This window comes from Oncorhynchus kisutch, linkage group LG13, assembly GCF_002021735.2.
Source record: "Oncorhynchus kisutch isolate 150728-3 linkage group LG13, Okis_V2, whole genome shotgun sequence".
Taxonomy (NCBI): Eukaryota; Metazoa; Chordata; class Actinopteri; order Salmoniformes; family Salmonidae; genus Oncorhynchus; species Oncorhynchus kisutch.
This window is the reverse complement of record NC_034186.2, coordinates 43,989,570-44,002,173: the sequence shown is the minus strand read 5'-3', so window position 1 is coordinate 44,002,173 and position 12,604 is coordinate 43,989,570. Positions and strand designations below refer to the sequence as shown.

The following is a 12,604-nucleotide window of genomic DNA, read 5'->3' as shown; positions in this document are numbered from 1 at the left end:
GACGGAGGTGTTTCTGATGTGCTGTTTCCTTTTATAAAACCTTCTATAAACCCCCTATAGACCCCTCACCCCCTCTCCTATGTACAACTTTTTAAAATTGGTTTTATATTAAAGACATGGTTGCATTACCTTTAAAATGTGTCATGAGCACAACCAGTCATGATGTTTTCATCTGATTGTCAAACAAATCACTTCAAAAAGTAGGTTGCCTTCGCAAGTTCATCCAAAAATAATTCCAGTAACCGAACTGTGAACTGTGCACCCACCAAGTGGCTGAAACTGTCTCACAGGAGAAAGAATCTGAGTGACCAAAACAGCGGCCCTCTGTCTTACTATATGTAGCCCATGTATCAGATGCTGTCTGGTCAAAAAGAGTATGACATGCCACACTCTTTTTGGCCAGACAACATCAGATACAGTGCCTATAGAAATTCTACACCGCCTTAAAAAAAAAATCACATTTTCTGGCTTAAAATTGAATTGAATTTGTTTCCTACAGATCTACACAACCTTCTCCACATTTTCAAAACAAAAGAAAGTTATCGAAAAATGTTTCAATTAAGATAAATGTCAAATTAATATATCATGGGCTCCACACCACTAAGTTACTACTAGGTGGACGCACCACTGGCAGCCATTGCAACTGTGAATCATTTTAATTAAGATTAAACTTTGCACAACTCTCAGGGCATAATAGATCCACCGTTTTTTTCTCCTCAAAATTGCTCAGGCTCAGCAAGTTTGGTTGGGGATCATTGATGGACAGCGATATTTAAACCTTGTCTCTGATTTTATTTTAAGCAGATTTAAGTCAGGACTGAGACTAGACCACTCACGAACACTCAACACCTAATCGGAAAGCCATTCTGGAGTGTCTTTTGCATAAAACTATGTGTAATTGTCCCGCAGTAAACTCCCCAGTCCCTGCCGGTGACCAGCATATCCATAACATGATGCTGCCACCACAATACTTGAAAAAACAAAGGGATCAACAACGCTGCATTCAGTCCATATTACTGGCCATGCATGACAAAGTGAAAAGAAAGAAGCCTGTGTTAAAAGATCAACTCCCTCTCCGGCATCTAGGTCATCAGGCTGCCGATTATCCCGCACACCTGTCACCATCGTCAAGCGCACCAGCGCCTCATGACACTCACCTGGACTCCCATCACCTCCTTGATTATCTGCCCTATATCTATCACTCTCCGTGGCTCTATCCTCAGGTGTTATTGACTCTGTTTTCATGTCGGTGCGTTGTTTGTGTTTTGTTTATTTATTAAAAGACATACTACCTATACTTGCTTCCCGACTCTCAGCGCACTCGCAACACCAAATAATTCAAATGATCCAATGACCCAACTATTTTTTGGTTACTACATGATTCCATATGTGCTATTTTATAGTTTTGAAGTCTTCACTATTATTCTACAATGTAGACAATAGTCCAAATAAATAAAAACCCTGGAACGAGTAGGTATGTCAAAACCTTTAACTGGTACTGTATATTTAATCCATTTTAGAATAAGGCTGTAAGGTAACAAAAGGTGGAAAAAGTCAAGGAGTCTGAATACTTTCAGAATGCACTGTATATATACACTATATTACCAAAAGTAATGCTGCTTGTTGAATATCTCAATCCAAAATTTGTATTCCAATTTATCCCAAAGGTGTTCGATGGGGTTGAGGTCAGGTTTCTGTGCAGGACAGTCAAGTTCTTCCACACCGTTCTCGACAAACCATATATGTATGGACCTCATTTTGTGCATGGGGGCATTGTCATAGTGAAACAGGAAAGAGCCTTCCCCAAACTGTTGAAACAAAAGATGGAAGCACAGAATAGTCTAGAATGTCAATGTATGCTGTAGCGTTAAGATTTTTCTTCACTGAAAGGGGCCTAACCCGAAAACATGAAAAACAGCCCCAGACCACTATTCCTCCTCCACCAAACTTTACAGATGGCACTATGCAAAGGTGCATAGGAGGTAGCGTTATCTTGGCATCCGCCAAACCCAGATTAATTCGTTGGACTGCCAGATGGTGAAGCGTGATTCATCACTCCAGAGAAAGCGTTTCCACTGCTCCAGAGTCCAATGGAGGCGAGCTTTACGCCACTCCAGCCGACACCTGGCATTGCACATGGGGATCTTAGGCTTGTGTGCGGCTGCTTTGCCATGGAAACCCATTTCATGAAGCTCCTGACGAACAGTTATTGTGCTAACGTTGCTTCCAGAGGCAGTTTGAAACTCAAGCTTAATGATGAGCTTGGAGGGTACTATGGTGTTGAAGGCTGAGCTATAGTCAATGAACAGCATTCTTACGTAGGTATTCCTCTTGTCCAGATGGGATAGGGCAGTGTGCAGTCCAATGGTGAGTGCATCATCTGTGGATCTATTGGGGCGGTAAGCAAATTGAAGTGGGTCTAGCGTGCCAGGTAAGGTAGAGGTTATATGATCCTTAACTAGCCTCTCAAAGCACAAGTCATAGTCATTTTGTTCAGTTACCTTTGCTTTCTTGCGTACAGGAACAATGGTAGACATATTGAAGCAAGTGGGGACAGCAGACTGGGATAGGGATAGATTGAATATGTCCGTAAACACCCCAGCCAGCTGGTTTGCGCATGCTCTGAGGACGCGGCTAGGGATGTCGTCTGGGCTGACAGCCCTGCGAGGGTTACCATGCTTAAATGTCTTACTCACGGTGGCCACGGAGAACGAGAGCCCACAGTCCTTGGGAGCGGGCTGCGTCGGTGGCACTGTGTAATTTTCAAAGCGGGCAAAGAAGGTGTTTAGCTTGTCCGGGAGCAATACGTTGGTGTTCGCGACGTGGCTGCTTTTCCCTTTGTGATTGTCTGTAGACCCTGCCACATACGTCTCGTGTCTGAGCCGTTGAATCGCGACGCCACTTTGTCTCTGTACTGACGTTTTGCCTGTTTGATTGCCTTACGGAGGGAATAACTACACTGTTTGTATTCGACCATATTCCTAGTCACCTTGCCATTGTTAAATGCGGTGGATCTCGCTATACTGTGTTGTATGTTGCCTTAAAAGTTGGAAGAATCTTATTCCAAATGATCCACAGCTGTACTGGCTGTTAAAGGTGCTTCCACCAAGTATTAACTGACGGGGGGGGGTCTAGGAAAATGTTCTATAACTTATTTTCCACTTTGAAAATGTGGAGTAGGTTCTGTAGATCTGTAGGAAACAAATCACATTAAAGGCAGCCAAATGTTCAAAAGGCACTGAGCAATTGAGAGCTTTGACGAAGGCCGTGAGGCCGATACGTAAGCTTATTAAATATCAGTGATACAACCAAGAGCAGTGTGCGGTTTCCTTTTTCCTTCATCAAGGCAGCCAAATGTGAAGAGTGTTCAAGGATGTGTAGATTTTCTATAGGCACTTCAGCAGGTTTCCCTTCCAGTCCTCTGCCTCCACGGCGATGGCGGTATTATCAGCAGCATTGTCTTTTTACTAAAGAAATGTGTTAACTTAAGGTCACTTTTTCTGTTCAAATTAAATCTTCCTTCTTTCTTTTTCTTTTCTCTGCCCACTCTGACAGCGACTCATTGCTGCAGCTTAATGTCAATGAAAGTCACATTTGCAATCAAATCGCGTGAAACAATGCACGTGAACTCTGTCAGGGTGGAATAGTCCATTATTATAAACCAGTCTGTGGGTGATTAACTACACTTTCTACAGAAACTTGGATTATAAAAACATGGATTATATTAATATGGATATAAAATGTGTATATGGAAAGAAATGATTGATTCCGAATTAATATTTCGGCAGTATGTATTTATTTACTTTTTTGGAGTCTTTCTTACGTCAACATTTTGGCCTCATTAACCTGGGCACAGTGCCCAGGCAAAACCCCCATCCCTCCCCATTTCATTTGAAGCTTCCCGCAGATTTGGCTCCTGCTGAACCAACCCGCTGAAGAAAGACACATTTATGGTGGTGAAGAGACATGAGTGTGTTTGTATGGTGAGAAACAGATGTGAACATGTAGCACTGTGTGACAACGCGCACAGCAATGCAAGGGTCGTGGGTTTCACTCCTGCTGGGATCACATAAACTGAAATGTAAGCACTCACTGTATCGTAAGTTGCTTTGGATACACACCTGCGAAATCGCTTATACTGTATTATTCTAATGCTTTATATCAAAGCTAAATCTACAGAGCAGTATGGTTGGTGTGTATTTAAAGGCCCAGTGCACTCAAAATGTTTTTTTCCTATGTTTTATAAAACTAACTCTGTAAAAGTATGAAAACATTTGATCAGTGTTATTTTCCTGATAGTTGCTGGTTGAAAATACAATCTACACAGGACCTTCTAAATCAGCAGGTTTTGCAAGTGTGGGACTTTCTGCTTTCCATGGTGACATCATCGTGAGATCAATAGGTTAATAGACCAATAACGAAGAGTTCCAATCTTCTCTGCCAATAACAGCTAGTTTCAGTTTTCCCCTTCCCAATAAGACCACTCCCATGAAAATCCTAGCTAAATTCTAAAAAGCAATGGACAATCCATTACAGTAAGGTACTTCATTGTTACCCAGGAATTGTTTGACATTGATATAAATACGGCTGCATTGGGCCTTTAAAGTAGAATGTTAGACAACTCACCTCTTGGTTGAGGAAGCAGTAGAGAATTGCGACAATCAGCCCCTACAAGAGAGAGGATATATAATCAACTATCAATATTCAAAACAATTAAGCACACAGATGTTCTCAACAGTTAAGAGAAGAACGGTGGGCAGTTTAATTGTAATTAAAACCATAAAATGGTATATAATACAGTGCATTCTGAAAGTATTCAGATCCCTCGACTTTTTCTACTTTGTTAGGTTACAGCCTTATTCTAAACTTGATACAATCGTTTTTTTCTCCTCAATCAATCTACACCCATAATGACAAAGCAAAAACTGGTTTGTAGAAATACAGAAATATCACATTTACATAAGTATTCAGACCTTTTACTTAGTATTTTGTTGAAGCACCTTTGGCAGTGATTACAGCCTTGAGTCTTCTTGGGTATGACGCTACAAGCTTGGCACACCTGTATTTGGGGAGTTTCTCCCATTATCCCTGCTGATCCTCTCAAGCTCTGTCATGTTGGATGGGGAGCGTTGCAGTACATCTTTTTCCGGTCTCTCCAGAGATGTTCGATCGGGTTCAAGTCTGGGCATTCAGAAACTCCTGCGTCATCTTGGCTGTGTGCTTAGGGTCGTTGGCCTGTTGGAAGGTGACCTCCACCCCCAGTCGGAGGTTTTGAATGCTCTGGAGCAGGTTTTCATTAAGGATCTCTCTGTAATTTGCTCTGTTCATCTTTACCTCAATCCGGACTAGTCTCCCAGTCCCTGCTGCTGAAAAACACCCCCACAGCATAATGCTGCCACAACCATGCATCCCCATAGGGATGATGCCAGGTTTCCTCCAGACGTGACACTTGGCATTTAGGCCAAAGAGTTCAATCTTGGTTTTATCAAACCAGAGAATCTTGTTTCTCATGGTCTGAGAGTCTTTATATGCCTTTTGGCAAACTCCAAGCGGGCTGTGATGTGGCTTCCGTCTGGCCACTCTTCCATAACGGCCTGATTGGTAGAGTGCTGCAGAGATGGTTGTCCTTCTGGAAGGTTCTCCCATCTCCACAGAGGAACTCTAGTGCTCTGTCAGAGTGACCATCGGGTTCTTGGTCACCTCCTTGGCCAAGTCCCTTCTCCCCCGATTGCCCTTCTCCCCGATTGCCCTAACCAAGTCCCTTCTCCCCCTTTGTCATTATGAGGTATTGTGTGTAGATTGATGAGGAAAGTGTTTTATTTCATCCATTTCAGAATAAGGATGTAACGTAACAAAATGTGGGAAAAGTCAAGGAGGATGAATACCGAAGGTGCTGTAAACCACATTCATTTTGCTTTCTCTAAAATGTTTCATGTTAACTGTTCTATTTTTCAATTACTTTGTTTTACTGGCTGTAAAAGTGCTATCCATGCCAGGAGTCGTTTACATAAATTAGATGTATATACATACAGTGTTATTGACCAAATACTTATTTTCCACCATCATTTGCAAATAAATTCATTAAAAATCCTACAATGTGATTTTCTGGATTTTTATTCTCATTTTGTGTGTCATAGTTGAAGTGTACCTATGATGAAAATTATAGGCCTCTCTCATCTTTTTAAGTGGGAGAACTTGCACAATTGATGGCTGACTAAATACTTTTTTGCCCCACTGTATTCATGACATAGTGTATAAATACCACATACAGTGAGCTCCAAAAGTATTGGGACAGTGAACATGTTTTGACTCTGTACTCCAGCACTTTGGATTTGAAATTATACATTGAATATGAGGTTGAAGTGCAGAGTGTCAGTTTTAATTTGAGGGTATTTTCATCCATATCGGGCGAGCCGTTTAGTAATTATAGCAAATTCACTTACGGTATATCTGTATTAAAGTTGTAAAAATGTAAGTATTTGGTTCCATATTTATAGCTCGCAATGACCACATCAAACTTGTGACTACAAATTTATTGGATGAATTTGCGGTTCGTTTTGGTTGTGTTTCAGATTATTATGCACCTAATAGAAATCAATGGTAAATAAAATAGTGTCATTTTGGAGTCACTTTTATTGTAAATATGAATAGAATACGTTTCAAAAGACTTCTACATTAACGTGGACGCCACCATGATTACAAATAATCCTGAATAATGATGAGTGAGAAAGTTACAAAAAGGCACAAATATCATATCCCCAAGACATGCTAGCCTCTCACCAGTGAGTACAGTATCTGAGAGAGCGTGAATCTGTTTGTGTGTGCAGGCCAAGCGAGTGAGTGTGCACAAAAGGATTAGAATACCTGAAAGGACCCCATGCAGAGCTCGATGCAGAGGCGCACGCTAACATGGAAGTAGTCAGGCAGGAAGTTAAACACCATGTAGTGGCTCCCAAAGAGAGGGATGAGGAGGAGAGTGGACTTAGTCAGCCGTCTGGCAGAGAGGAGGAAAGAGAGATGGAGGAAAAGAGAGAGAAAATAAGCTTGAGTAACAAGCTCTTGGGTTGTTCATGTTAACATGTTTATGAGTACGCATGTGATTGTGTGCAAGAATGCATTTCAAAGCCAATTTTACATTTACGTATGGGAGTATACCGGTACACGAACATGTAATCATTTTTTCCCCAGTCTACTTGACAGACCTTATTTAAGAATATAACAGGATCTACATATGCACGAGTGCTCGAGTCAATTATTCTGCACTGCCCTCTAATGAGGATTTCATCTGCAAAGCCTTTCGAGGGGTGAAGTGGTGTAGGTGATCCGTTGACAGACAGACCTCATTGACTCAGCGGTGGGTGAATCAGACCTTGCACACATGAAAACTTGCTCCCTTCCCTCAAACCTTGACGACTTCTCCTTCCCGGATACAAAGGAACTGGATATGTATAAGTGATAGGTAGACATTCCCGCCATTGTTTTCACCTGTTAAACCAGTTCTCTCAGATCTGTGGGGGGAAGAGTTATCAAGGTGGCGCAATGCGAGTGGTAGGGAGTGAATTTTACAGAAGTGGAATGCAGCCCTACGGTTACAGAAAGTAGACCATCAGCAGACAAATAATCTATAGGAACCAAAATGAACTGTAGGAAATTAAAATGAACTGAAATGAACTATAGGAACTGAAATGAACTAAGAATGAACTTTAACTCCAGTTCTAAGTTTAATACTGTTTTACGAATGAAAAATCTATTAATGTACTGTTGAAGTGGGAAATTTACATACACCTTAGCCAAATTCATTTAAACTCAGTTTTTCACAATTCCTGACATTTATTCCTAGTAGAAATTCCCTGTCTTAGGTCAGTTAGGATCACCACTTTATTTTAAGATTGTGAAATGTCAGAATAATAGTAGAGGGAATTATTTCTTTCAGATTTTATTTCTTTCATCACATTCCCAGTGGGTCAGAAGTTTACATACACTCAATTAGCATTTGGTAGCATTGCCTTTAAATTGTAAAGCTGGTGTAACCGAGTCAGGTATGTAGGCTTCCTTGCTTGCACACACTTTTTCAGTTCTGCCCACAAATTTTCTATAGGTTTGAGGTCAGGGCTTGTGATGCCACTCCAATACCTTGACATTGTTGTCCTTAAGCCATTTTGCCACAACTTTGGAAGTACGCTTGGGGACATTGTCCATTCAGAAGACCCTTTTGCGACCAAACTTTAGCTTTAACTTCCAATATAACCACATAATTTTCCTACCTCATGATGCCATCTATTTTGTGAAGTGCACCAGTCCCTCCTGCAGCAAAGCACCCCCACAACATGATATTGCCACCCCCATGCTTCACGGTTGGGATGGTGTTCTTCGGCTTGCAAGCCTCCCACTTTTTCCTCCAAACATTTTCCTCCAAACATTATGGCCAAACAGTTCTATTTGTGTTTCATCAGACCTGAGGACATTTCTCCAAAAAGTACGATCAGTCGAAAACCGTAGTCTGGCTTTTTAAAGCGGATTTGGAGCAGTGGCTTCTTCCTTGCTGAGCGGCCTTTCAGGTTATGTCGATATAGGACTCGTTTTAAACTCAGCAAAAAAAGAAACGTCCTCTCACTGTCAACTGTGTGTATTTTCAGCAAACTTAACATGTGTAAATATTTGTATGAACATAACAAGTTTCAACAACTGAGACATAAACCCAACAAGCTCCACAGACATCTGACTAACAGAAAAGGAATAATGTGTCCCTGAACAAAGGGGGGGTCAAAATCAAAAGTAACAGTCAGTATCTGGTGTGGCCACCAGCTGCATTAATTACTGCAGTGCATCTCCTCCACATGGACTGCACCAGATTTGCCAGTTCTTGCTGTGAGATGTTTCCTCTTCCACCAAGGCACAATGGTCATGCTGGAGGGTTGTGCGTTCCTGATGTAACTTGGGCAGTTGTTGTTGCCATCCTGTTCCTGTCCCGCAGGTGCGATGTTCGGATGTACCGATCCTGTGCAGGTGTTGTTACATGTGGTCTGCCACTGCGAGGACGATCAGCTGTCCGTCCTGCCTTCCTGTAGCGCTTCCTTATGCGTGTCACAGTAAGGACATTGCAATGTATTGCCCTGGCCACATCTGCAGTCCTCATGCTTCCTTGCAGCATGCTAAGGCACGTTCACGCAGATGATCAGGGACCCTGCGCATCTTTCTTTCTGTGTTTTTCAGAGTCAGTAGAAAGGCCTTTTTAGTGTCCTAAGTTGTCATAACTGTGACCTTAATTGCCTACAATCTGTAAGCTTTAGTGTCTTAAACTGTTCTGCCTGTGGCTATGGAACCCTGACCTGTTCACCAGACGTGCTACCTGTCCCAGACCTGCTGTTTTCAACTCTCTAGAGACAGCAGGAGCGGTAGAGATACTCTTAATGATCGGCTATGAAAAGCCAACTGACATTTACTCCTGAGGTGCTGACTTGTTGCACCCTCAACAACTACTGTGATTATTATTATTTGACCATGCTGGTAATTTATGAACATTTGAACATCTTGGCCATGTTCTGTTATAATCTCCACCAGGCACACCCAGAAGAGGCCTGGCCACCCCTCATAGCCTGGTTCCTCTCTAGGTTTCTTCCTAGGTTTTGGCTTTTCTAGGGAGTTTTTCCTAGCCACCGTGCTTCTACACCTGCATTGCTTGCTGTTTGGGGTTTTATGCTGGGTTTCTGTACAGCACCTTGTAACATCAGTTGATGTAAGAAGGGCTATATAAATACATTTGATTTGATCTTAACGACCATTCCACATGTGCATGTTCATTAATTGTTTATGGTTCATTGAACAAGCATGGGAAACAGTGTTTAAACCCTTTACAATGAAGATCTGTGAAGTTCTTTGGATTTTTACGAATTATCTTTGAAAGACAGGGTCCTGAAAAAGGGCCGTTTCTTTTTTTGCTGAGTTTAGATACTCTTGTACCTGTTTCCTCCAGCATCTTCACAAGGTCCTTTGCTGTTGTTCTGGGATTGATTTGCACTTTTCACACCAAAGTACGTTAATCTCTAGGAGACAGAACGCGTCTCCTTCCTGAGTGGTATGACGGCTGTGTGGTCTCATGGTGTTTATACATGCGTACTATTGTATACATCCACAGGTACACCTCCAATTGACTCATATGATGTCAATTAGCCTATCAGAAACTTCTAAAGCCATGACATCATTTTCTGGAATTTTCCAAGCTGTTTAAAGGCACAGTCAACTTAGTGTATGTAAACTTGAAATAATCTGTCTGTAAACAATTGTCGGAAAAATTAATGCACAAAGTAGATGTCCTAACCAACATGCCAAAACGATAGTTTGTTAACAAGAAATTTGTGGAGTGGTTGAAAAACGAGTTTTAATGACTCCAACCTAAGTACGTAAACTTCCGACTTCAACTGTCGCTCATTCATGTGCAACAGAGCTCTCTTCAATAGACATCTGTGTTTGAACTCCCTAAAAGCAGCCCTAGAGAAGGCCTAACAGTGTAAAAGAAAAGTGCTTTCGCATTACGATTCAGACTCTCTAATGTACTGCTGAAATGCAGTACACTTAACCAGCGTCTTGCAGCAGCCACACAACTGAAAATATCGTTCTCTTCAGTAATGGTCTTAATGGACTGGACTTCAAGTGACCCCAGAATGTGCTTGAGCAACAAACTGTATTACCTACTACTGCATTGCATAAGGTACTCAGAATTAGGGTAGCAAAGTTTCCAATTATACCGGTAAACTACCAGTATGTTTGTACCTTTCAAGGTTGTTATGTCGTCTATCGCAAGATATCTAGTGGCGCTTTTGGGTACTTCAGGTTATCACAGGTGTCTGTAATTGTCTCTGGCCCTGTGTTGGACCTTAATCACATGTAAAATAAAGATGAAGATGATTTTCAAATAAAAATGGAATGACAAAGACTTAAAATATTATTCGAAATATAAACCATCAACTTAGTGAATACCATTGGTGTTTAGTATGAGGGTTTCAGTATGAAATATCCTTTATATTTCTAATTTACACACTTTTACTTATTTTACTATGTCAATATGTATTTGTTGTCAGTTTTTTGGCATCAAACTGGTGGCAGTTGTGAAAGAGTCAATAGTTGGACGAGTTGCAGAGGTATTGAAAATAATGCCATTGTTGATTTGCTTTTTTTTCATTAATTTGGCTATTTTCACTTGAACCATATGGTTTATCATCTAAAAACTCATGGACAATATGGACACAAATATATAAAGAAAATATACTATATATGAATTCATTTTTTCTAAGTTATTCAAGTATAAATTACCAACGTTACGATAGAGAGACAAATGTTTTCTTAATTACCAAAATAACTGAAGATTCCGGCTTTGCAAACCCACTCAGAATACTCAATCACCCATAATGGTTATGATGACTTTGTCTGTGTCCTAAAAATGGAGACTAAGAAAGTTGGCTTGACTCAGATCTCCCATTTCTATGTAGCAGACAGGCATTATGATACATTGTCTACAGCAGATATCATCTATAGATAAATCACCTCCCCTGTCTTTTCTTGTCCGACAACTTCATATTAGAAGGGCCCGATAAAACCATCTCTCCACTGACCTAGGATAACAAACGTTTTGTCCAATTACATTGCTCCTCATTTGTATCATCCAATGAAAAGACTCCTCACCTGTACTGATCTGAGTTGTTGAACTGGATTAGGCGAGGGTTCAGTTTCTGTATCAGGATTCTGATGATGTTCATGAAGAGGATGAAATTGACCTGTCGATGAAAAACAATTTAACACAACTAAAAAAGCTCTGTGTTTTTAATCTATCATTTCATAAACCCCCTTTTTTTTAATCAACAGTTGTCATAGAGTACTTTACAGTAACACAACACCAGTACAAATCTGGAAAATAGGGGAGACCGAATACAAATATTCCCAGGAGGATTCAATAAAGTAAATCTAAACAAACAATATTCATCCATTTCTGGGTTGCATTGACATTATGGCAACAGTGAAGCATAGGACACAGGCCTCAATAGGATGGGACCACCTGCTGTGTTGACTATTGGTTGTTCAAGCCCAACAACAGATTTAATCTTTATACAACACTAACATACCTGAATGAATTAAACACAACCAAACAGTTAAGAGCCCTAATGGTATCCCTCCCAGAATCAACGGAGATCAATGGAGACATATCAGAATAGGGCATCAAAGCTTAAAACCGTTCCCTTTTTAAAAAAAAATGTTATTTTAAAGTAGGCACATACAGTAACAACCACAAGTGTGCTGTGACATTAGTAACAGATAATCGGTATGTCCCTTTAAGACAATCACACATTGTGTATGACTGATACCCCCATAGAGCATAGTCACCCCAATAGAAAACACGATTGGCCCTTTGATGATCCACCAATAGGGAGAGTCCTCGTTGATGTCCCAGCATCTGTAGGAGGAGAGGGTAGCGATCGGTCAGACCAAATTCAATAACAGAGATACAGACAGTACAGTACCGTAAAGTAAATAAAAGCCCTTCTGCTATTTCAGTCTCTGGTGGGAGTAAGAGCAACAAGAGCCTTTCTCAGTGCATAATATACTTGCATGT

General features: G+C 40.9%; 1 protein-coding gene across 1 annotated transcript in view; it reads right to left on the bottom strand.

Moving 5' to 3' along the window:
• The window catches only part of ghrhrl (growth hormone releasing hormone receptor, like), a 54,088-nt gene that overhangs the window by 976 nt on the left and 40,508 nt on the right, over positions 1-12,604 (bottom strand). Inside the window, exons 9-12 of the mRNA XM_031786339.1 lie at positions 12,376-12,445; positions 11,680-11,771; positions 6,865-6,994; positions 4,627-4,668 (exon numbers count right to left, since the gene is read on the bottom strand). Coding sequence (XP_031642199.1) covers positions 4,627-4,668; positions 6,865-6,994; positions 11,680-11,771; positions 12,376-12,445 — 334 coding nt within the window. The remainder of the gene's footprint in view (positions 1-4,626; positions 4,669-6,864; positions 6,995-11,679; positions 11,772-12,375; positions 12,446-12,604) is intronic.